The following is a 22,890-nucleotide window of genomic DNA, read 5'->3' as shown; positions in this document are numbered from 1 at the left end:
AAGGCTACACTCAAGTCGAAGGTATGGACTATGGTGAGACATATGCCCCCGTTGCTAGACTTGAGTCCATCCGCATCTTACTTGCCTATGATAATCACCATGATATTACCTTGTACCAAATGGACATTAAAAGTGCTTTTCTAAATGGTGAAATTAAGGAAGGAAGTTTATGTTAAACAACCTCCCGGCTTTGTGAATCATAAGAAACCTGACCATGTTTACAAACTTCACAAAGCTCTTTATGGTCTTAAACAAGCTCCTAGAGCGTGGTATAAATGCTTGACCAAGTTCCTTATTGAAAAAGGCTTTGATATTGGAAAGATAGATTCTACTCTTTTTACTAAAAGTGTTCATGGTGAATTATTTGTGTTCCAAATTTATGTTGATGATATCATATTTGGTTCAAATAACCCTCATTTTAGTGAAAAGTTTGGAAAGCTAATGTCGGAGAAGTTTGAGATGTCTATGATGAGTGAACTCAAGTTATTTCTTGGTTTTCAAATCAAGCAAACTAAGGAGGGTACCTTTGTTTCTCAAACAAAGTATACCAAGGACTTATTCAAGAAAGTCAACATGCAAGAATGCAAAGGTATGAATACACCCATGCCTACTAGTGGACATCTTGACTTGACCAAGGATGGTGAGCCGGTTGACCAAAAGGTTTATTGCTCTATGATTGGCTCATTGTTATATATATGTGCCTCCCGTCCCGATATTATGCTAAGTGTGTGCATGTGCGCATGATATCAAGCGGCCCCCAAAGAATATCATCTTAAGGCTGTGAAAAGGATAGTGAGATACTTAATTCATACACCAAATTTTGGCATTTGGTATCCTAAGAGGTCTTCTTTTAATCTTGTTGGCTACTCTGATTCGTACTATGTCGGTGACAAGGTTGATAGAAAGTCCACTTCGGGTACATGTCAATTTCTTGGTAGATCTCTTGTGTCTTGGTCATCTAAGAAACAAAACTCGGTATCCTTATCCACCGCCGAAGCGGAATACATTGCTGCTGGTTCATGGTGTGCTCAGTTACTTTGGATGACCCAAACTCTTAAAGATTATGGGATCTATGTGAAACATGTTCCATTTCTTTGTGACAATGAAAGTGCTATTAAGATTTATCACAATCCCGTGCAACATTCTCGAACTAAGCATATTGAAGTTCGTCATCATTTCATTTGAGATCATGTTGCTAAAGGGGACATTGATCTTAAGCATGTTCGTACTGATAAGCAATTGGTGGATATATTCACCAAACCGCTTGATGAGAAAGTATTTTGCTGTTTGAGAGGTGAATTGAACATCATTGATGCTTCAAACTTGGAGTAAAAACTCCATTTGGATACATGCAAGGCATGACCCTTTGACTAATCCTTGATATTTCTCTTATGATAATGATCATATGTCTTGGATATACTTGCACCCTTGCATGCTATCTAACCCTTGTAGGTACTTGTATGAATCTAAATCTATGAGATTGCAAATCACTCACAACTTGAGCAATCTCTACATCACCAATTCTCTACAATATGGTGGTTGAAGACAAGGGAGCATGAATCCTTTCAACATATCCTTTGACAATTTCTCCATATCAACTTTCATTGATATCAATTAGATACACAAGTGCTCTTCCTTTCCAGACTAACCCATGTAGGTAGATGAACTCAAACTACAAGTGACGCTCCCAACTCATTGATGAGCTACATCAACCTTGAGCACCTCACACTAGTTCAACTACATGATCAAGATCAACACCACCACCCAAGGTATGTTATTCCATCTTAGAGAAGCTTTACCCCAAGGCATGGGTCAAAGCAGCTCAACAAGATGAGAATACATCAAAATGCTTAAACGAAAGATGGTAACCCCATTTTGAGCTTAAACGATGAGTATGACCTACGATCAAGTGATCTCACTTGACTCCTCAGTCAATATACTCTAGCATAGGTGACTTTGTCGCCGACCAATTCTAGATGAAGTTCTCTAGTGTTTCTCTGCGTTCTTGCATTTGTCTCTTGCATATTTGTTCCCCTTCTTTAATCAAACTTAATCTAGATTTCTTTATTTTCTCTGTTATGTTCTGCACTCCTTTCATCCGATTCATTGCAAATCCTTCAGTTAATTCCTTGCAAATCTTTGTAAGATCTTATTTGCCTAGTGAGCTGAGATGACAACTGTTCTCTCTTTGTGTGTGTTGAACTCGGACACACCGGTGTGTCTCTTTCGGTCAAACCGAACCATTTCGGTGACACCGAAGAAAACCACTCAGTTTTACCGATTTCAATGCTGAGAAGACACTTTGTCATTTGCATCCTGCATATTTGTTCCAGCTCCACTCGATGATTCTTGACCTCTACCATCATCTTACATTGCATGTTGCTTTGTCATGTGACTCAAGGACCAAACCTATTCGACTCACACTCTAGAAGATCCCTTCTTGGAAATTGATGTCAAAGGGGGAGAGAGAGACCACATCAAAGCTTAATCACATCAAGGGGGGAGAGTGCTTAATCACATCAAAGGGAGAGAGACCCCAGATGCTTGGTATTCAAGAGGAGAGAAGTCACATGTCTTTAAGAGGGGAAAGACATGTTAGTATGTGTTATGACTGCGTTATTCAATTTTTCTTGTTTTGCTCCGATTTTCTTTTCCCTATCTTCTCCCATTATCCATATAAGATTCAGGGGGAGAATGACATCTAAGGGAAGAAAATCGTCGAATTCATTGCATATTCTTATTCTTTTGGGGGACATGTCTATATCACATAGGGTACCTAGTACTCACTCTACAAGTCATCCCAATCTTGGTACTCATGTGGTTTACTGTTTGCTCTGTTTAGTAGATGTTTCTGTGTTATCTAACCTTGTTTACTCAGGTTCATCTCTTCCAAAGCCAGCTTAAGACCACAAGGTAAGTATATGCATCACACTCATGTGCATGAAGATCTCTTGCTGATGTACATATTGTTTGCAAGAAGGGCTCATGAACATGAAGATATGATTCCTATATTCACATCATTTGCTATGATGCATATAGCCAAGATACATGTAATTTGTTGCTTGCTCTGTCATTCTTATGCATTCACATGCTCTTATATCCCATATTCACATGATTGCATACATACAGGGGGAGCCTATGCATGTTACATGTCTTTCCAAAGCTTTACTTGTCATTCTTCATATCTTTATCTAAAGCTTTGATGTATGTTGTCAGCAATTACCAAAAAGAGGGAGATTGAAAGACAAGTTCTCCCTGGGTGATTTTGGTAATTAATGTCAACATATCTCTTGTTGGACTAATACTTCTATCTAGTATACTTCAGATAAGTTCAACAGTGGAGTGGCTTGGACAAGAGGATGTGGAACTCCTTCAAAATGCTAAGGACAGAAGATTGGCAAAAGCTCAAAAGCTCAAGACTCTACATTTTCATTTTAGTGATCCAAGATCACATTGAGTCCATAGGAAAAGCCAATACTATTAAAAGGGGGTGAGGTGTTGCTTAATGGCTTGCTTGCTCAAAGTGCTTAGTGATATGATCCAAAGCCCTCAACCACTTTCTCATATCCATATGTCTTAAACCTAAAGTCAAACTCGGCCCCACCGATTTGATCTATCCGGCGCCACTGAGTTCACTTCACATAGCCACTGCCAGAAACCCTAATCAATTCGATCGCACCGATGGGATCTCGGTCTCACCAAGATGGGCTTGCATACTCTCTATTGCCTATTGCAACTATTTCGGTCTCACCGAGATATGCAATCGGTCCCACCGAGTTTGCTTGACCAACTCCCTGTTTTGCTTATTACCAAAACCAGTCTCACCGAGTTTGTGTAATCGGTCAAACCAAGTTAATGTTTTACCCTAACCCTAGCACATCGGTCCCACCGAGTTGATCATATCGGTCCCACCGAAAACTCTAACGTTCACATTTTGAACCATATCGGTCTGACCGAGTTTCTTAATTCGGTCCCACCGAGTTTGGCAAATTGTGTGTAACGGCTAGATTTTGTGTGGAGGCTATATACACCCCTCCACCCACTCTTCATTTGTGAAGAAAGCCATCAGAACGTGCCTACACTTCTAACCTACATTTTCTAAGAGAGAACCACCTACTCATGTGTTGAGACCAAGATATTCCATTCCAACCACAAGAATCTTGATCTCTAGCCTTCCCCAAGTTGCTTTCCATTCAAATCATCTTTCCACCAAATCTAAATATGTCAGAGAGAGTTGAGTGTTGGGGAGACTATCATTTTAAGCACAAGAGCAAGGAGTTCATCATCAACACACCATCTATTACCTTTTGGAGAGTGGTATCTCCTAGATTGGTTAGGTGTCACTTGGGAGCCTCTGTCAAGATTGTGGAGTTGAACCAAGGAGTTTGGAAGGGCAAGGAGATCCCCTACTTCATGAAGATCTACCCAAGTGAGGCAAGTCCTTTTTGGGCGATGGCCATGGTGGGATAGACAAGGTTGCTTCTTCGTGGACCCTTCATGGGTGGAGCCCTCTGTGGACTCGCGCAACCGTTACCCTTCGTGGGTTGAAGTCTCCATCAACGTGGATGTACGATAGCACCACCTATCGGAACCACGCCAGAAATCTCCGTGTCTCCAATTGTGTTTGCATACTCCAACCCCATCCCTTTACTTTCTTGCAAGTTGCATGCTTTACTTTCCGCTGCTCATATACTCTTGCCATGCTTGCTTGAAATGTATTGTGAATGTTTAAACTTGTGCTAAAACTCCACCTTAACTTGAAGAAATTAAAAACTGCTACTTTTCTTTGTTGAGGGTCTAATCACCCCCCCCCCTCCCTCTAGACACCTCTTCTCGATCCTACAGTTTTGGAGTAAAATCATCATACCGAAAATGTTTCGGAAGGCGTCTAGAATTATTTAAGGGGTAGTCAAAAATGTTCTGAACCTTCGGGAATTTTTTGAGAGAGAATGGTCACGGAAAAATCTTGTCCCAGTGTGAGGGGACAAGATCCCACGAATCATGGGATGATGATGCAGGCAACACTATTAGGGTACAACCCCTTTTTGGTGGCTTTTTGTAAAGACACCGATGACCCACAAGTATAGGGGATCAATAGTAGTCCTTTCGATAAGTAAGAGTGTCGAACCCAACGAGGAGCAGAAGGAAATGATAAGCGGTTTTCAGCAAGGTATTCTGTGCAAGTACTGAAAGTAGCGGTAACAAATAGTTTTATAGTAAGGTAATTCATAACAAGTAGCAAGTAACAATAGTAACAAAGGTGGAGCAAGATGGCCCAATCCTTTTTATAGTAAACGACAGACCGAAAAGTTATCTTATATAAAGCAAAGCATTCTCTAGGACACACGGGAATTGTCGTCTAGTCATGTTCATCATGTTTAGTTGATTTGCGTTTGCTACTTTGATAATTTGATATGTGGGTGGACCGGTGCTAAGGTGTTGTTCTTACTTGAACAATCAACCCTCTTATGATTACCCCGCCTCGCAAGCATCCACAACTATGAAAGAAGAATTAAGATAAATCTAACCATAGCATGAAACATATTGATCCAAATCAGCCCCTTACGGAATAGCGCACAAACTAGGGTTTAAGCTTCTATCATTCTCGCGACCCTTCATCTACTTATTACTCCACAATGCCTTCCCTTAGGCCCAAGTATGGTGAAGTGTCATGTAGTCGATGTTCACATGACACCACTAAAGGAAGAAAAACATACACATCATTAAAATATCAAACGAATACCAAATTCGCATGATTACTTATGACAAGACTTCTCCCATGTCCTGAAGAACAAAAATAACTACTCAAAAATCATATTCATGTTTAAGATCAGAGGGGTATTGAATATCATTAAGGATCTAAACATATGATCTTCCACCAAATAAACCAACTAGCATCAACTACGAGTTGTAATCAACACTATTAGCAACCCACATGTACCAATGTAAGGTTTTGAGACAAAGATTGAATACAAGAGATGAACTAGGGTTTGAGAGTAGATGGTGATGGTGAAGATGTTGATGAAGATTGGTCCTCCCATGATGAGAGGATCGTTGGTGATGTCGACGGCTTCGATTTCCCCCTCCCAGAGGGAAATATCCCCGACGATATCGCTCCACCAGAGGGCAAAAGTGCTCCAATCCAAGTTCCGCCTCGAGACGGCGGCGCTTCATCCCAAAAGTCCTCCTCTTAATTGTTTTAGGGCAAATGACTTCATATAGCAGAAGGAGGGGGCCAGAGGCCAGCTGTGGGCCCCACAGGGCATCAGGGCGTGCCTAGGGGGTGGTCGCGCCCTGTCGCCTTGTGAGCAGTAGGTGGCCCCCCTTTGTTATTTCTTTGCTCCAGTGTTTTTTATATATTCAATAAAAAAATCTCCATGAAGTTTCAGGCCAATTGGAGCTCCGTAGAATAGCCATCTCTGTTGTAGCTCTTTTAGGTCCAGAATTCTAGCTACCTGTAATTTCCATCTCCATGTGAATCTTGCAAATTAAGAGAGAAAAGGCATTAGAATTGCATCATAAAGTGAAATAATGACCAAAACATTATAAATAACATTAGGGAAACATGATGCAAAATGGACGTATCGACTCCCCCAAGCTTAGACCTCATTGTCCTCAAGCGAAAGCCGAAATCGATAATCATCATAACCACATATTTACAGAGAGAGGTGTCGATAAAACAAAAAAGGACCTGAAAGCATCATGATAATTATCATAACAACAATATATCATCATAAAACTTCTCATGATCGAGTGACAATTCATTCACAACATAAAGTTTGTACCATAAACTTCGCTGAAAACTAATAAACTATGAACTCCGCCATTGAAACATTTGCAATTTACATTATCAGAAAGAGTTTATGTAAGAGCTTTGATTAGCAAGTTCACATGCTCAAATATCATTTAGTCTTCTACAATTGTCGGCACTCACGACATATTTATTCAACAAAAGTTTCAGCCAGACACATATGAAGATGGGGGTTTATAGTTTCACCTTCCAACTCATTTACCTCAAGGGTAATGTCAACAATAATAACTCATGATCACCTACATCCAACTGGATATATGTGCCTGGATCTTTCCCCATCACATGACGATTGCCAAGAGAAAAAAATAAAACAGAATAGAGATGAACGGTATTGACTCTTGCATACAGAAAAATAAAAGATATGACCTTTGCAGCGGAAGCAGAGGTTGTCATGCGCTTTTTCTTTTTTTGATGTGCAAGCTCTTAATGTAAAGGAACGTTACTTTATATTGCACATTGTGATAGCAACCTTTATTATGCAGTCTGTCGCTTTTATTTCTTTACCATCAGCAGATCGTACAAAGCTTATTTTCTCTTACAATAAAAGATCATACATATTTAGGAGCAATTTTTATTATCTTTTGCACTGATGATAACTTACTTGAAGGATCTTATTCAATCCATAGATAGATATAGTGGACTCTCATGGCAATAAACTAGGTTCAAGAGATTTTGGATGCACAAGTAGTATCTCTACTTATTACGAATTTTGGCTAGCAAAAGATTATGAGCAAGCACCACATGTTAGAGGATACGTGACAATATAACTTCTATGTGAATATAGACAAACAAAACCCATTATGTTGTCTTCATTGTCCAATGTTAACTATTTGATCAAGCATAGAATATTTAATGAGGGCGAACTCATTCGTTGGAACTTGGTTGTAAACCTCTCATCAAGGATATATAACAGAGCCATGTTCATCTACTCCTTAGAAAGTTTCAAAAAGTCCTCTAAAACGTTCTAAAACTTAGAGAAAATCAACTTATTAATAATTCATAACATTTCAAATTTTGGAATTTTTTGGGATGTTACATTTTCTCAACAACTTATATCAACTCGGCATGTTTGATTTAGCTCTCAAATGAGTTTAATAGATAGATTCCGAAGTCTTTCAAAGAATGTTAATTTTCCCATTCGAAATGGTAAACTCTTGGTGTCGAAATGAAAAGCTTACCATATCACATCTATCTTAACAAAATATAACACTCCAACCATTGCCATCCAAAGAAAATTAGTGTGAACTGGTGTCACTAGATCGCCCATCTCGCAATTATTATCTTATACTCCCCTCCCAGTCTGCAATCCCCACCATCATCATCCACTTCTAATGGTTGGGTCATATGTTCCCTAGGATCATAAAGCTTATCATGCATATGACGCAAGCTGGACCAGACTACCCGTCGAAAAATTAAAAGAAGAACTCATGTCAGATTCCACCTTACTGCCATGTCATACTGTTTTCTCAACAATGTAGCCGACACATAATTCTTCGTCGCCTTATTCTAGGTGGGGCCACCGCATACCAAGTATTATAAAAGACTCGCCGCTCCCCTCAACCCTAAATGTTCCCTCAAAACTCCCCCCCCCCCCCCCCCGCCCCCGCCCCTAATGTCTCGCCACAAACCTCCCGTTCTCCACTTTCAATCTCGATTCCGACACCACCTCCATCCCTATCTAAGTTCCGATGAAGTCACTTCTTCCTTGCATCTCAAAAGAATCCACTCTCCTAGTTTAACTATGTCAGTACAACATAGATCCACCCGTCACAATGGTTGCGAGCACAAGGTGGACAAGCACATAAAAAATTGTCTCTGCAATCAAATTGTTGAGTTCAAGGCGGGCAAGCGCATGGTGGATCAACTCAATGATTAGATATTTGATTCCAAGATTGCTAATCTCATGGCGGATCATATCACCAATGATCATATTACGGAATTAACGAAGGGTGTCACCTCCAATCTCTTCGACAACACTATAAACTTGGTGAGATCCTTACTCTTTTGCATCTCTTTATTTGTATTGTGGAATATTGCAACGACCTGTCATGGAGGTAATGAAGAGTAAGGTCATTGATGAAGCATAAATGGAATAGGCCGATGGAGTAGTTTTTTCTAGCATTAGAACACCTACCCGATCCAATTCTTATGTTTTCGAGTCTTTATTTCACTCTCCCCCCCCCCTCGCGCGCCCACCGCTCCCACGATGGGTGGGGGAAATATGTTTCTCTAGTGGTTTAATAATCTTTCCCTAGTTCTTCCTTGCCATGGTGACTTCAAAGATCTGGTGTCCTAGTAGGCTCATCGTTCCGTTAGGTAGCGAGATTTGTTTTTCAGTTTATTGATGGAAGTTGTTGCCTCTCGGAGGCAAGCAACCGAGAGGAAATCAATAGTGGCTTTGGAGCGGTGGTGGTTCAAAGTTGGCAGATCTACCGTTCTTCCAGAATATCATTGGGTTGATATATAGATAGATCTAAGCCCAAGTCAACGCGGGATTGTTCCACAACCAATGTGCCTCAATACTTGCAATGTGTGTATTCTTCGTCTTTCAAATCCTCTCTAGCGATGGCACTTCCTCAGTTTCGGCAGTGGAGGCTTGGCTTCTCTTCCAATGAGCACCTCGATGGTGATTGAGGTTGGTGGCAAACCATGGTTGTGGACTTGTGGTGTGTGCAACGACCCCTAAAGCACCTGATATTATTTTTCTATTTTTTGGGGGCTTTCCTGGAAAAAAATCCAATTCGCATGCCTTCTCTCGGTCTCTAGTAGTCGTTAGTGTGTTTTTGTGTGCGCTTGTTAGTTGGTAATGAAGATGCACGGTTTCTATGAAAAATTCTGATCATTCCGAACATAAACCATGTCATGTATAAAGTCGGCTTGAGTGGATGGTAAACCCACCCCTCTAACATATCATTCACGCATTGTAAATCCAAACATGGCCCACTTGAAAAGATAGCAACTGGTAGAGTCGAGCGGAGGAATGCCCATAAAAATCCGAAGTCCATAACAACAATTAAAAATCCAAAAAATGTCATAATAATAAATGAAAATCCAAATTTGGCATAATAATAAATGAAAAGTCCAAAGATCGCACAACATAAATGAAATCCAAAAATGGCGTAGCAATAAATCAAAATCCAAAGATAGCAAGTAATAAATGAAAATCTAAATATGACAAACAATGAATGAGAATCCAAAGATAAGCTTATCTTTGGATTTTCATTTATTGTTTTCCATCTTTGGGATTTCATTTATACTGATGCGCTATCTTTGTAGTTTCATTAATTGTTTTGTCAACTTTAGATTTTACATTTATAGTTCTGCCATGGTTTCATTTGAAAATCCGTAAAATAGGAAGAAAATAACCTAGCTCATCATCTGAAGTTCTGAACACATCCAAAGTGACCAATCAAGAAATTTCCAAAAAATACATCCTCTGAGAACCAAAAGGAAGCAAGTAATTAATGAATCTAAAGGCACCCACGTCCAAATCACATCCCACCCACTGCCCTATAAAAAGCCCTGGGTTTGTGCATTTTCAGGCATCGAGTTACCAGTAAAACAAGTGAGGGTTTCTTCTGTTTGTGTCAGTGTGTGTGTGTTGTGCTCGTGAGGCAATGGAAGGAGGAGGAGCCATCCCGGCGGGTGCGGGCAAGGCGGCCTATGGCGATGGGATGCACAAGAGTCCACTTCATCCACAGCCACAGCCCACCGTCGACGCCCGCCTGGCCGATGCTGAACAAGGTAGCTCTTCCTACTCCTGCAACACGTTCGTCGTATTCCCTGAAGCTTTGAAATTATATTTCTAGGATGTTAGTTTATTTCAGATCATGTAGTACTGTTTATAGGCGCATGCACATGAGTGCTGTCATCAGTTCGCCAGCATTAATTACAATATATTTCCCAAAAATTCTAATTTGAAATGGATTTTTTTATCTGGCAGAGCCATGTGGGACTGTAATAGTTCCTCAAATCATCATAGTTAAAGGTGGACAGGTAAATTTTCCTACTCTTATAATGCTCCTAGAGACATTCAGTGCTCTATTAATATTTCGTCGTAGTATATCTGGATACTAGATGTTAGAATATCCAAATGAAGTGGTTCCTTTTAAAAAAAATAAAGTTTATTTTGTGGATGCATTTAGTGTTAAATATTAGGAAAAAAATGAGCAAAGTTGCCTCTACTTAACGCTATGTGCGTTGTACATATGTATATTGAAATGACTTGCACTTGATATATTTTTTTAAGCGGGAGGGACGCTTTAGCTCTGGGCAGATGGGGTGTAAACGGATCGGATCGGATTATTAATGATTTCCCCATACCCTTTACCATACTTATTTTTTCGGATTCGAAGTGGATAACGACCGGATCTAGATCGGACTCGGGCTAGAAGCGGAGAAAAAATATCGGGATAGCAATGCTTATTTGGTGTAAAATTTGGAGATAACATTTGGCTCTTTCTTGATTTATTATTCAGCACATTTTTTCAACCGGTTATGTCTATATCCATCCTACAATATGTTGAAGAGAGCTTAGTGTTGTCCCTCTCTTTTCCCCTTTTTTATTGCCCTTCGCATCTTTTCCATAAGTTCTCTATTCCACCCCATATTATGCATGTATTGTAAGATTCTAATAAGGAACCCCTGGTTTCAGGATGTGGCAATGGAAGTCAAGTCGTATGGTGGGAATGGTTGGGCAGTTTTTATCATGTCTGCCGAGGGCGCCGTATCCAATGTGACACTGCATCAACCAGCTTCTCCGCTTGAAACAGTTATGCATAAGGTTTGCTCTATTGTTTTAGCTTGAATCTGTACACTAGAAATCCCTTTTTTCTGGTATGTTTTCAAAATAAAAGTTCAGCTCCAACCAAATTAAGAGAATTATAAAAGCAAAATGAAATGTGAGATAGTAGGTAGAGAGATTGTCTAATTGTTTCCTTTACCAGCATAGAGAATATCGCAAGGGGAAACATAGCGTTGTGTAGTTCTGGTCGTCCAAAAATGAAACATCATTGTTTGGACTCTAGATTTGTTACCAACTCTAAACAATATCTAATCCTTAGCATGTACGTAATATGCAGGGTTGTTTTGACATTGTCTCCATGACCGGCTCGTATCTGCCGTCAAAAACTGATGGAGTGAGCTCTCTAAAGGGTGGGTTCGCCATTTCGCTTGTCGATGCTGATGGCCGCATCTTCGGCGGTGGGTTAGCAGGACCTCTGATTGCAGCATCATCTGTTCAGGTTACCATCTTTCACTTGCATCTTGCTCCATATATATAATATACCAATAGCAGATTACCAAAAGAACAACCAAGATCTTCGTTCCATATATACCAATAGCTTCCATTGTATCTTGCTCTGTTTGTTTAACTAAGTATTTATTAAGTCTATATGTGCTTCCTGCGTTTCGAAAACAAAATGTCTGCTGCCAAATGAGTTACATTGTATACATATTAATATTCATACTGAAAATCATGATGTGCTTCTTTATATGGTACATAGCTTGTTTGGGAAATAGCATCGTTTCACGAAAACATACATATAATGCAATTGAGAACCTTGTGCTTTCTCCTAATGGTTTGCATTTTGATGTGCTGACGCGCAGGTGATCATTGGAAGGTTTGCAGCTGATGAAAAAGAGGACATCAAGCAGGATGTGGCCAGTGGAACTGAACCGAGTGATTCTCCGAATGGATCCTCAAGTGGTCCAGGAAGCCCATCAAACTAGAGTGCTTTGGCACATTCAACTCCAGCTTCCTATTTCCAGATGCCAGTCAGCTTAATAAATTCCTAGTTTTTCGTTCCTACTATTTCCCAGACGCTTAGCTTTCTGCTCGTACTTGTTGAACTTTTCAGTCTCGTTATATGATGTATGGCCCCTGGATGTGGTCAAGTTATGTTTTTATACCTGGATGATGCTTCGTGATATTACAGTTATGAAATGTTTCATGGTCATATCTGATGAGTATCAGTTCTGAAATGCTTAGATAACTCCTACACATCTGATGAGTATCAGTTCTGAAATGCTTAGATAACTCCTAGCTCCAAACGCTTAGTTTTTTGGGTATCAATTGCAAGTAGCAACTGATAACTGCTCACAAGTCAAGAGAAACTATCTGGTGGAAACGATCTTTCAAAATTCTGAAGCATGTAAAATTTCAGTTTCAACCCTGACTGGTGATGATGCTCAGTGTGTTGGACAGTTTGATGTTCTGCAAACATGTAAAATTTCAGTTTCAAATCAATCTCGCTCAGGGAGCTATGAGAAAAACAAATTCAGCAAATAACAAAAAGTGAAGCATGCAAAAAAATTGAAGTCACTGGAAAATGATGCTGAATTTGAATCGACACGTGAGGATGATGTTTCAACCCTGACTGGCGCTGATGATTCTGACGAATGGAGAGCAGACACTGCGAAGCTGGCATGCAGGTTGGAGACGGCATCACTCCTCACCCTGCTGGCTGGGTGATGGCGTAAAGTGCAGTGATGTCTTGGCATCACTTCTTGTCAGGCGTACACTATTTTCCTAATGGAGGTCCGGCGTAGGCTTCACTTAGATACATATACAAGTACACAACCATGGCATACATACATGGGGATGGGTTCAAGCTACTATCTCTTCCTCTTGAGCATTTCCAATATAAGTTCTGGTTTCCTGCAAACTTCACCTTCCGCCCAGCCTGGCGAGAAGGAGGCGTCGGTAACTTTGCCGGGTCCCTTCCCCTTGCCTGAGTACCTCATAATCTTCAGCCTCTTCCTCCCCAGACCGGCAGAGACCCTGAGCGACTCACGGTTCTTCGGGGCACGATCAGTCGTGTTTGACGTGCCGGTTCCTCTACCCAACAACATTGGCGCCACGGACATCCTCGAGATGTTGAGTTCTTCGAGCACGAAGGCCCTCTCGGCGTCGCTAGCACAGTTATGATCCTTCCCTGATCTGTCTAGAGACAGCTCATCTGCCTTGGAAACTGACCGACGTCCAGCGTGCCGCAAGCCTGCGTTGCTGGATCCTGGTGATCTCCAGATTGCCGTGGTTGCAGCTGAAATGGGGCCGTGTGGGTGGTCAACCGCCACTTGGAGAAGCAGATGATGCTTTCCAAGGAAGGAGCAGTCGCTGATGAGTCGGCTCGTCGTCAGGCACGTGACAGTGTTGAGCCAGAGTTTCTCAAGCTGGTCAATGGTTTCTCCTTGATGTATTATGCCGCACGATGTGCTAGATAAGGTGAGCCATTCAGTAAATTGATCCCCAATTATCTGCACGGATGATGTGATGTTTATCATGCAGTTAGCATTTCACACAAAGTATATGCTTGTATTAACAGTTTAACACATATGAAGATGATGCCCTTCGAGACTGGGGAGATGGCACAAACCTCAAAGAGTAGAAGAATGTCTTTCATCGATGTAAGATGTCCAACAAAATCAGATAAAGATGAGAAATACCTGAAGCATAACAGAAGGCAGAGATGTAAACAGAATTAAGTGCAGCGTGCTGCTATCGAAATTAATCTGCAATTTTGTGAATCTGGCTACTTACCTGCTTGTGACTTGGTGTCGTGCAGCTGGATTTTCTTTGAAAGCAAGACCTGATAGCTTCATAAACCTGCACATATATAACAAAAAATGATTAGAGATTACTGTAATATCTTCAAATCATTGGCCATGCTTGGCATCTTCTTAAGGTGGGCAGGATAATCTAGACGCGTTTCATCTAGAAATGAAATTCAACACACCTGTTACCAAGCTTCAAGCAAGTCAACATAAGGTTAGGTCCTTTGGATCCAGCAGGCTCCTCATTTGTCGTTACTTCTATCTCTTTGTTAGCATAGGTAAAAATTTGGGCATTCTCTAGTAGTCCAATAACTACGTTGCCAAGAACAGATAGGATAGTAATGTTTTTAAACTTCTTCTCTAAGCAATACTTGAGATTGGCTTGGATTGGGGACATGTTTTCATCAATTATGTGGATCAAATATTCAAAAAAGTGCTCTAGGAAAACCATGTAAGCAGGCTCTGAACAATAACTGGAGTTTGTACAAAAGGATCGATAAACCTCGATAACCAGCTCCACCTCCAAGTCTTGTGTCATGTTAAGGTAACCTTCGGAACTATTTTCAGCATTCCAATGAGCAGATATACTCCCAGGGGATACAAGAGCAAAAAATGGGTAACAGAAGAACTGACAGAGTACATCATGGCCACTTGCACCACAGCCAACCTTCAAGTAAGACATCATTTGCTCATTCAAGCGCTTTGACACTTTGTTCCACACCACCAACCATTTTATTCTTAGCCGACTATCTACTGGACGCATGATCTGCATATACAAAAAAGCAACGACAACATGAAAGTTCCCCAGTAGATCAGGTGGACAGATAATTGAAGCCAATTGCTCGGCATCTCCAGGTGACAATTCTCCAGTAAACTGAGCTACGATTGACAGAGATAGTGCAGTCAAGTAAACTGCTGGAGAAACCAACTCCAGGTAAGCAAGTGGCCTGATTCTTGGATGAGATAGCTTCGGACTGCATTCTGCATATTCAATCTCCTTTATTTGTTCGATGTCTAAGCATAACTCATACTTTCCAGAAGCCAACAGAGAATTATCCAGTTCCTCTACAGTACACTTCACAAACTGAAGACAAAACTGTACCAACAGTGTGGAACTGTTACTCTTTTGCTTTCCTACCATATCCAGAAACACCTCCTTTACAAACTTGCATGCCTTAGTAATGCATATCATGGCATTGTCATCAGCAAGCTTTGAGTTACACTGAACTCGAACTCCCTGTAGAAGCAACCTGAAAGTTTGTGTTGTGGAGTCCATAATAGTTACGGCCATGTCAGCAGTCATGTTATGAAGTAGTTCTGGATTCACAATTGAGCCAAGGATCTCCAACTGAAAATCAAAGCTGGTAACATCCCATGGTAACCATTTGATTTGATGAACATCAAACAAGACCTTGAGATGCGTACAAGTTTGGGATAGCAAGTTCTGATTCAGTGGAACACACACATTATCTTCGGGTGAGATCAAATGCCTAACTCTTACTGAAATAAAGTCATGAAACAGATTGATGCAAAATGACCACAGTGGCTTGTTCTGATTATCAAGTCTAGTGGAGAAAATTATCTTGAGTACTGGCCCAAAAGCAGCCTCTAGAATGGATAAATGGTTAATCGAATCACCAAGCTTATATAAAAGGTAATGCCATGTGCTCAAGCAGGAGGAACTTAAAGCAATATTATGACTTCTTGACAGAACTCCACATAAAGGCATCATAATTAGCCTTATCTTTTTCATCTGAGCACTAGCATGTGCTCTGGGTTCAATAGGAGACATCACTGTCCCCTGATCCATATTTTCTAAAGCCTGTGGCCCAAAAAATGCATCCACCAAATTTGTCCAGGTAACCTGCAATTCTGAAAATATCATCATATTATATTGGAATATATTTGTCTTAAAAGAAAACAACTGTACTTGAGGAAAGAGTTTAACTCACCATTGTGGTTATCTGAACTTGAGGATCAGGATCAGTAAATAATTGCTCAGGGACCTTAAGCATTTTGTTAAGTAGAGGTCTAGTGCTCGCTGCACGTGCGCCAAGTAAGGATATGAACCATCCCCATGACTTTACTGCTTGAATTTTCTTTGAAGGGTCATTGAGCATATCAAGCACAGAAGAGAGTAGCTTTTGCTCAAGGTCCAAAGCTACTTCCTGCACAGCAAGCACAAAGTAAAACTCAAATGAGGGACTGTCGATACATGAAGGATTTGAAATTGGAATTTTATATTACACTAGCAAGTAAAACGGTACAATAAGAGGTTGGTAAATAACTGTGTAATAACACAAGGATCATTGCAACAGGGGAAGTAGTAGGAGATGACTAAATCATTTAACGATAAACATCTCGGAATCACAAAACGATGTGAAAATACTACATTTCAAATATAGCACAAACATTAATGTAACTGAGAAGCATTATTGTACTGTGCCAGATATAAACTGGCCTAGGTTAATCTGTTGTAACTTTCAGTCTGCTTTCTTAAATGATTTCTATAATCATATCAAACTAAATAAAACTGCAGGCCATTTCAGTGCTACACAGAAAAGCAAATGTTGACTTCTGTTTTTCTATGAAGCTCCCACAGCATATTTGTATTCAGTAACAGACTCGATCCAAAACATTTTCAACAGTTAACAGCCAAGTGCTTAGTGGCAATTAAGTCTGTGATACCTGACTTACAGTTATAAAGACACAATCTGGGTACTATAGTTCGCAATGAGGAAACTAATGTCAGCAGTTAGAAACATCTAATTCCAAATCATTATAGTAGTCATTATTCAATTACCTTGGAAAGAGGAGATTGAGGAGGTAAAATAACTGATGACACCTTAATGAGGCATCTTTCAGACATATCCCTTTCCGGCTTGTCAGCACTTAAGAGTCTTCGGTATATTGGGGGAACCCATATGCTTGATTGGTCTCTCATTCCTTTTGGATATTGACTAGCAAGTTTCATGGTAGCCTTGAGAAAGAGTTTTCAAAGACGGCCTTAGTTCAAGTATTACTAGCGGGTAAAACATTAAACCACAAAAAAGGAACAAGAATCAAGTGTGTGCTTCACACTTGTGCCAAAAGTGCTCATACTAAAAGGTAAAACCCTCCGACTTGGATGATTTTCTAGCTGGTGCGGCAACATAAAATAAACTAGTGAGGCATGGAAAAAATCTAATGACATCATCTATGAACAATTTGTTTTTCCTCCTGATGAAGACATGAAATATAAGAGCAATGAACTCTAATAATTACCGAGATATTTTAGTAAATTAACATACTTCTGAAGGAAGAGTGTTGCCATTGCAATTATAAGTGATAATAGAATTAAACAGATTCACTCAAAGTTCATTAGCAAGAGAGTGGGCATATATATTAATTAGTAACTTAAACTGTTTTCATAAGAAAAAATGTATCTTAATACGGCAGTCTTAACACTTGAGCCTGTCTCAAATGTCTTGCAGGGCTGGAGGTAAACCCCTTCAGTTACAACAATTGTAAAAAGATGCCAACTATGTTGGTTACTGGCGACATTATGCTGCAAAGAAATCATTCACATGAACTGTTTTATTGCTATAAGAAACATACTATGAGATTAATTACTCTGTTCAACAAAACAGAGATAGGCATACTATGAGATTAATTACTTAGTTCACCAAACAAAACAGAGGTAATGCAATAGAACGCAGTTTAAGTGGGAAGATAACCTGAACAGCCTCAAATGTTGTAGACAAAGAACCAAATGGATTGTCAAGGGCATAAACAATAGCATTGAGCAAGGGAGTTACTCCATCCTCTACCACCGAAGCCTCCAATTGTTGAACAGAAATGCACCAGACTGCAAGATTACAAATAGCCTGTAACAACAAATTAACAGAAGAAATAGGAACTCAATTACTCCACAGTAAAACTGAACAAAAGAAGAACAAAAAATGGTGAGCAGAACAAACCTTCATCTTGGTGGTCATGACCAGCCGAACCAAAGTAGCCAATACCAATTGAGCCAACTGTCCTGCAGGGTAAGAAAAATAGATATTATAACTGTTCCTTCAAACCAACAGGTAATTTGATGATCTTTTTAGATGAAAGGCCCGGAGCCATGCTGTATACAAAGTGACTTCATGATTCAAGGGCATGCCTGAGCAACTGAGCACATTAATCGGTTCAGAGCGTAATCAAAAAAACAAGAGATAGCAACGGATAGTGATTTAAAATAGCAAAAGGGACAGGCTCTTTAATTGTAGAAACTCATGAACTGTCAAAACAAAAAATGTATCAGCTCCAACTTCTAGAATGTGTACTCAGAGTACCTGCCATGAAATGAAATTTTTCTACGTTTTCCTAAGAAAATGTAGACTACCAGCTCTCATTGAAAGGCCAATGTGTGAGCATGAAACTGCTAGATGATGGGAAAATGGATCTGAGACAATGGCTTATTAACCATACAGTATTAGTGGAAGACTGGGAGGTAAACCTACAGCCGTGCAAGGCATGGACTGACAGAAGCCAGATTGTCAGAAGAACATGGTGGTCGCCCGAGATGGGGGCTACCAGGAGGTGCTACTACCTGGGATGGTGGAGACGAGGACGGGGTGGTAGAGCGCGAAGCCGAGGCACTTGAGTGCGGAGGCGGCTACGGCCTCGTCATCTTCGGCGGCGTCGCGGAGGAGGAGCGGGAGCAGGGCGGAGGGGGAGGCCGCCGCGAGGTCGGCCGCGGCGGAGGGGTCATCGGCGCACGCGCGCTGCAGGTGGAGGAGGCGCGCGTACGCGGCCGCGCGGTCGGGCTCCGCCGCAATCTCCGCCACCTGCCGCGCCACCGACGGCGGCGGCATGGTGCGGAGGAGGCGCGAAAGGGAAGAACTTTTGGGGAATTTGGCGTCGCTGGAGATGCGTATGCTGGTAACGGGTATTACGCCAACACAGCAGGGGAAGCGGGTTCTCATTTAGATGGGGAAGCGGTTTCCTGAGCGTACGTATCTGACGACTGCTCGCTAAAAAGAGTATTGACGTAAACAAAAAAAATCCTATGGCCATATCGAAATTTAAGAATCATGTGTATTGCAAAGTTCAATCAGGCCAAAATAAAGCAAAATTTGAATTAGATTTGTAGGGCTTTCCCCTCTCCGAAGAGAGGGAGCCCTTTCAGAAATTCTCAGTGGCCCATGAGGGCCAAAGAGGGGGTTTGGAAATAGTTTTCAACCAGCAATTGACGCGCCTCGGTATAACCTCACTAGCTGCGTCATTGCCCCAAGCGCAAAGATGCCTTCTCCCGTCCGCCCTCAACCCCTTCTTATACCCGGCTCGCCCCCTCCCACCCCCCTCCGCGAGCGAGGTGGGACTAATCGCACCACCAGGAAGCCAACCGAGAACCGACGTACCTCACGGGCAGGACGGGCAAGCGAGCGTGGGCCGCCTCTCCGCTCGCGCGTGGGCTGCTGGGTATCGTGGGCCTGATACGGGACAACATTGCCACTGGCAGCCTACGCCTCCCCTAACAAAAAATGAAACATTATTATCCAACTGGAGAGGAGAACGAAGGAGAGAAATCGAGGGGTCCGAAGGCCGTGTGTTTTTTTGTTTTTTTTTTAGAATCGCGAGTGGCATGCATGCGCACATCAATCTGGTCGGGACGGGCGATTTTTTATATATTCTTTGTGGGAAGAACTTTTGGTCCAGGCCGCAGACGGAGCTATCATCCGGCGGCCACTTTCTGTAATTCTGTTTGATATTGCTCATTAGTAGAAGCAACTTGGTATTGGATAGTTCAGTAGTGAGTGGTACATGGAAAGGTTATGTGTGGGTTTGCTGATAAAACAAGCCAAGATTACTAGCTTATTCATTGTCAGTCAGTTGCAATTTGCAAGCCATCTCTGCAGACTGCAGGGGTGCAAGCATTCGGCGTCGCCGTCGTGGATTGCCCGGGGCCAGCTCGAACGGCAACCTCTTCAGCATGTGATATCCTCCTACAGGGCGAGCTGCTGATCAAGCCGGTGTTATCCTGTTCCTATCCAGTTCGAGGAGGGAGACGCGGGCAGGGCAGAACGTGTGGCCATCTTTGTCATCCATTCCAGTTCGGGCTGTGCCTTCGCTTTTTTGTTCAATCGTTTTGTTGCATCTGAACTTTTGGAAGAGAACTTTCGGTCCAGGCCATAGATGGAGCTATCACCACCCAGTGCCCACTTTTTTCCCTGGAAGATGTACGTATTTTATTTATTTCTTTTTTTGCGAGGGAATGTACGTAGCTTATTGGTAACCATGCTAGTTTTTAGTTTACTACATGGTGATAAGAGTGGATAAACTCTGTCATGCCCTTGCAAAATTCGTTCTTCTGCCCACTCGCACGGCTAACTACAGTGCTTACTGCGTGCACCCGAGATGACTTCAGGGCTCGCAGCAGCATGCATCATGCCGAGCATCCTAAGGCCAACTTCACTGCACAACCTCAAGTGGACGTCCGGTTTGGCCGAATTTTATCTTTTTGGGATGTCAATGAGTTTGTCCATGTCCGCTTCTGTCCGTTGGGGTGTTGGTATGGCCAACCCGCGGCCGCATCCCAAGTCATGTCCGGCGTGGATGTGATTAAAAAAACTAACAAATTAAAATGAAATGCCAAAAAAATGCAAATATAAAAACATAAAACATAAATTAACCATCACGGCCACAAAACGGCCCAGTTTCACGGTTCACATTGCCATAATTAACATAAAAAACAAAATAAACTGATGCACGTGCGCTCTTGTCGTGCCCGTCGATGTCGTCGTCGTCGCCATCTTCAGTGGCCGACGTTGTCGTCGTCGTCACTGACGAGGTCGACGTAGTCCGGCGGCGTCCAAAGGTGGGACGGCAATGCGTGGTACACGGGGGCTGGCTGGAAGGCGGGAGGTGCCTGCACCACCTCCTCCCGTGGCGACGCCTCCAGCTCCGATGATCGCGGCAGCGTCGGTCACCAGTTCACGCCCCCACGGCGTCAGCCATATCCGGAGCCGTGCACGACCAGCTCCACTGATGGCCCACCAGGCCCGGGTGAAACGCGGCCACCGGCTCCTCCTCCATCACCTCCTCCGCCCTTACCATCTTCAACTCGGGAATGGCGACGTCGCCGGTCGCAGAGAGGGCCATCATCTCCTCGAGGCCCTCCCATTGGCACTCATCGTGCGTCTTCATGGTGTTCTCCATGACACGCTGCATGAGCCGGGCCTCCTCCTCCGCTGTCATGCGAGGTGGTGGTGGTGGCGACGGAGATGGTGAAGGGGCGGCGTGGGCGTGAGGCCGCGCACCCGCGTACGCCCGCGCACCTTGGGAGCAGCGTTGCGCACTCTCGACGTGGCCACCGCGGCCCCGACGACGTGCCGACGAAGAAAGAGGCGCGCTGCACGTCGTGCTCGTCCCTTAACCACGTGTCCCAGAGCACGAAGTCGGGGGCGTATCTGGAGTCGTAGTACAGGTCGTCCGAAAGGAGGCGGCGGCGACGCTCGATCTCCTCGCGGCGCGCATGACCGCTCGTCGGAACCGGCGGGATCGGGACCCGGTCGGCGGAGAGATGCCAGTTATTGGGGAGATGGACGTCGCTCCACGGGAGCGACGTCCCCGTCTCCCAATAACGTCGACATACATCCGCGCTGATGTACTGCCGGTCGCGTTCACTGCCGGGCATAGGGCCGATGGTGAATGGGGCCGGCGCGGGGGGCCGGCGCGCTGGTGATGCGGGCTCCTCTTTCATGGTGCCGTGGCAGCGGCCCGAGGACGAGCCAACCTCGCGGTCGTGCTTCCCCTTGCGGCCGTGGTTTCAGAACCCCATGGCTGCGAGGCGGCCGGCCGGCGAGATCGAGAACGAGCAGAGGGAGAGCTAGGGTTTGGGACGTGTCGGGTTTCGATGGGGCTGGAGTGGAGAGTGTGGACGACGACCAGTCCACGGCCTCCCATTTAAGAAGGACGACGATCGTTCGCTGGGCAGATGATAGGTGGGGCTGCCCGCGCGTGCGCATTGATGTTGGCGGGTGGGAGATAGGTGACCGTCTGCCACGCAGCCCCAATGCGAACGAGCGACACGTCCGTTTGCTGTCCGCCGCGACACAAACTTAGCACATGTTTAGGGCTTCTTTGATTCAAAGGAATTTTATAGGATTTCTGGAGGATTGAAATCCTTAGGATTTTTTCATATGTTGGTTCTTTGATTTATAGGATTGGATCCCATAGGAATTTTTTCTATGAAATCTTCTATACTACATTTCATAAGAAATTTAACATCCACTCAAACCTCTTTTTACAATTCCTTTGTTTTTTCCGTGGCATCAAACAATCATTGCTAATTCTATAGGATTCAATGGACATGCCACTCCAACCCTACACTTTTCCTATTCCTATATTTTCAAAATCCTACGAATCAAAGAGGCTCTTACGCTCGAAATGGATCGGCCCGGACACAAAGCGGACCAGATGGATCCATGCCATCGTGAGTTGAGTCGTCTGGTTTGTTCCTTTTACGCCGAATGGACGGGCCGAACGGGATGGAATCA

General features: G+C 42.9%; 2 protein-coding genes and 1 non-coding gene across 5 annotated transcripts; 1 reads left to right on the top strand and 2 right to left on the bottom strand.

Annotated features, from left to right (window-relative positions):
- The first annotated feature begins 10,366 nt into the window (after nucleotides 1-10,366).
- Nucleotides 10,367-12,718, top strand: LOC125520278 (AT-hook motif nuclear-localized protein 4-like). Its single transcript, XM_048685160.1, has 5 exons — nucleotides 10,367-10,555; nucleotides 10,755-10,807; nucleotides 11,466-11,594; nucleotides 11,893-12,054; nucleotides 12,419-12,718. The coding sequence occupies exons 1-5, from the start codon at nucleotides 10,429-10,431 to the stop codon at nucleotides 12,539-12,541; spliced, it is 594 nt and encodes a 197-aa protein (XP_048541117.1). The 5' UTR covers nucleotides 10,367-10,428; the 3' UTR covers nucleotides 12,542-12,718.
- Nucleotides 12,719-13,034: 316 nt separating this feature from the next.
- LOC125520277 lies at nucleotides 13,035-20,025 on the bottom strand. Of its 3 annotated transcripts, none has more exons than XM_048685158.1 (9): nucleotides 19,753-20,025; nucleotides 18,325-18,386; nucleotides 18,082-18,212; nucleotides 17,169-17,345; nucleotides 16,318-16,533; nucleotides 14,548-16,229; nucleotides 14,352-14,417; nucleotides 14,188-14,257; nucleotides 13,035-14,068 (listed from the first exon to the last, which is right to left on the bottom strand). In XM_048685158.1, the coding sequence occupies exons 1-9, from the start codon at nucleotides 19,839-19,841 to the stop codon at nucleotides 13,427-13,429; spliced, it is 3,135 nt and encodes a 1,044-aa protein (XP_048541115.1). In that variant the 5' UTR covers nucleotides 19,842-20,025; the 3' UTR covers nucleotides 13,035-13,426. The 3 variants fall into 3 exon arrangements, with proteins under 3 accessions (XP_048541115.1, XP_048541116.1, XP_048541114.1); XM_048685159.1 differs by having other exon boundaries at nucleotides 18,082-18,231; nucleotides 19,753-19,771; XM_048685157.1 differs by lacking the exon at nucleotides 19,753-20,025 and adding an exon at nucleotides 18,942-19,648 and having other exon boundaries at nucleotides 18,082-18,231.
- Nucleotides 19,485-19,635, bottom strand: LOC125526069. Its single transcript, XR_007291537.1, has one exon. It is a non-coding gene; the product is annotated as a U4 spliceosomal RNA (small nuclear RNA).
- Nucleotides 20,026-22,890: the final 2,865 nt, after the last annotated feature.

This window comes from Triticum urartu, chromosome 7 (assembly GCF_003073215.2).
Source record: "Triticum urartu cultivar G1812 chromosome 7, Tu2.1, whole genome shotgun sequence".
NCBI classification, from domain to species: domain Eukaryota; kingdom Viridiplantae; phylum Streptophyta; class Magnoliopsida; order Poales; family Poaceae; genus Triticum; species Triticum urartu.
The sequence above is the reverse complement of the archived record's forward strand: the minus strand, read 5'-3'. Positions and strand labels throughout refer to the sequence as shown.

Excerpts from the sequence above, each read along its gene's own strand:
- LOC125520278 (XM_048685160.1), top strand. The coding sequence starts at position 10,429 with ATGGAAGGAGGAGGAGCCATCCCGGCGGGTGCGGGCAAGGCGGCCTAT. Across the intron at positions 10,808-11,465 it reads TCATAGTTAAAGGTGGACAG|GATGTGGCAATGGAAGTCAA; the intron begins GTAAATTTTCCT and ends CCCTGGTTTCAG. Across the intron at positions 12,055-12,418 it reads TTGCAGCATCATCTGTTCAG|GTGATCATTGGAAGGTTTGC; the intron begins GTTACCATCTTT and ends GCTGACGCGCAG.
- LOC125520277 (XM_048685157.1), bottom strand. The coding sequence starts at position 19,317 with ATGAGAACCCGCTTCCCCTGCTGTGTTGGCGTAATACCCGTTACCAGC. Across the intron at positions 18,232-18,324 it reads TCATGACCACCAAGATGAAG|GCTATTTGTAATCTTGCAGT; the intron begins GTTTGTTCTGCT and ends TTGTTGTTACAG. Across the intron at positions 16,534-17,168 it reads CTCAATCTCCTCTTTCCAAG|GAAGTAGCTTTGGACCTTGA; the intron begins GTAATTGAATAA and ends CTTGCTGTGCAG.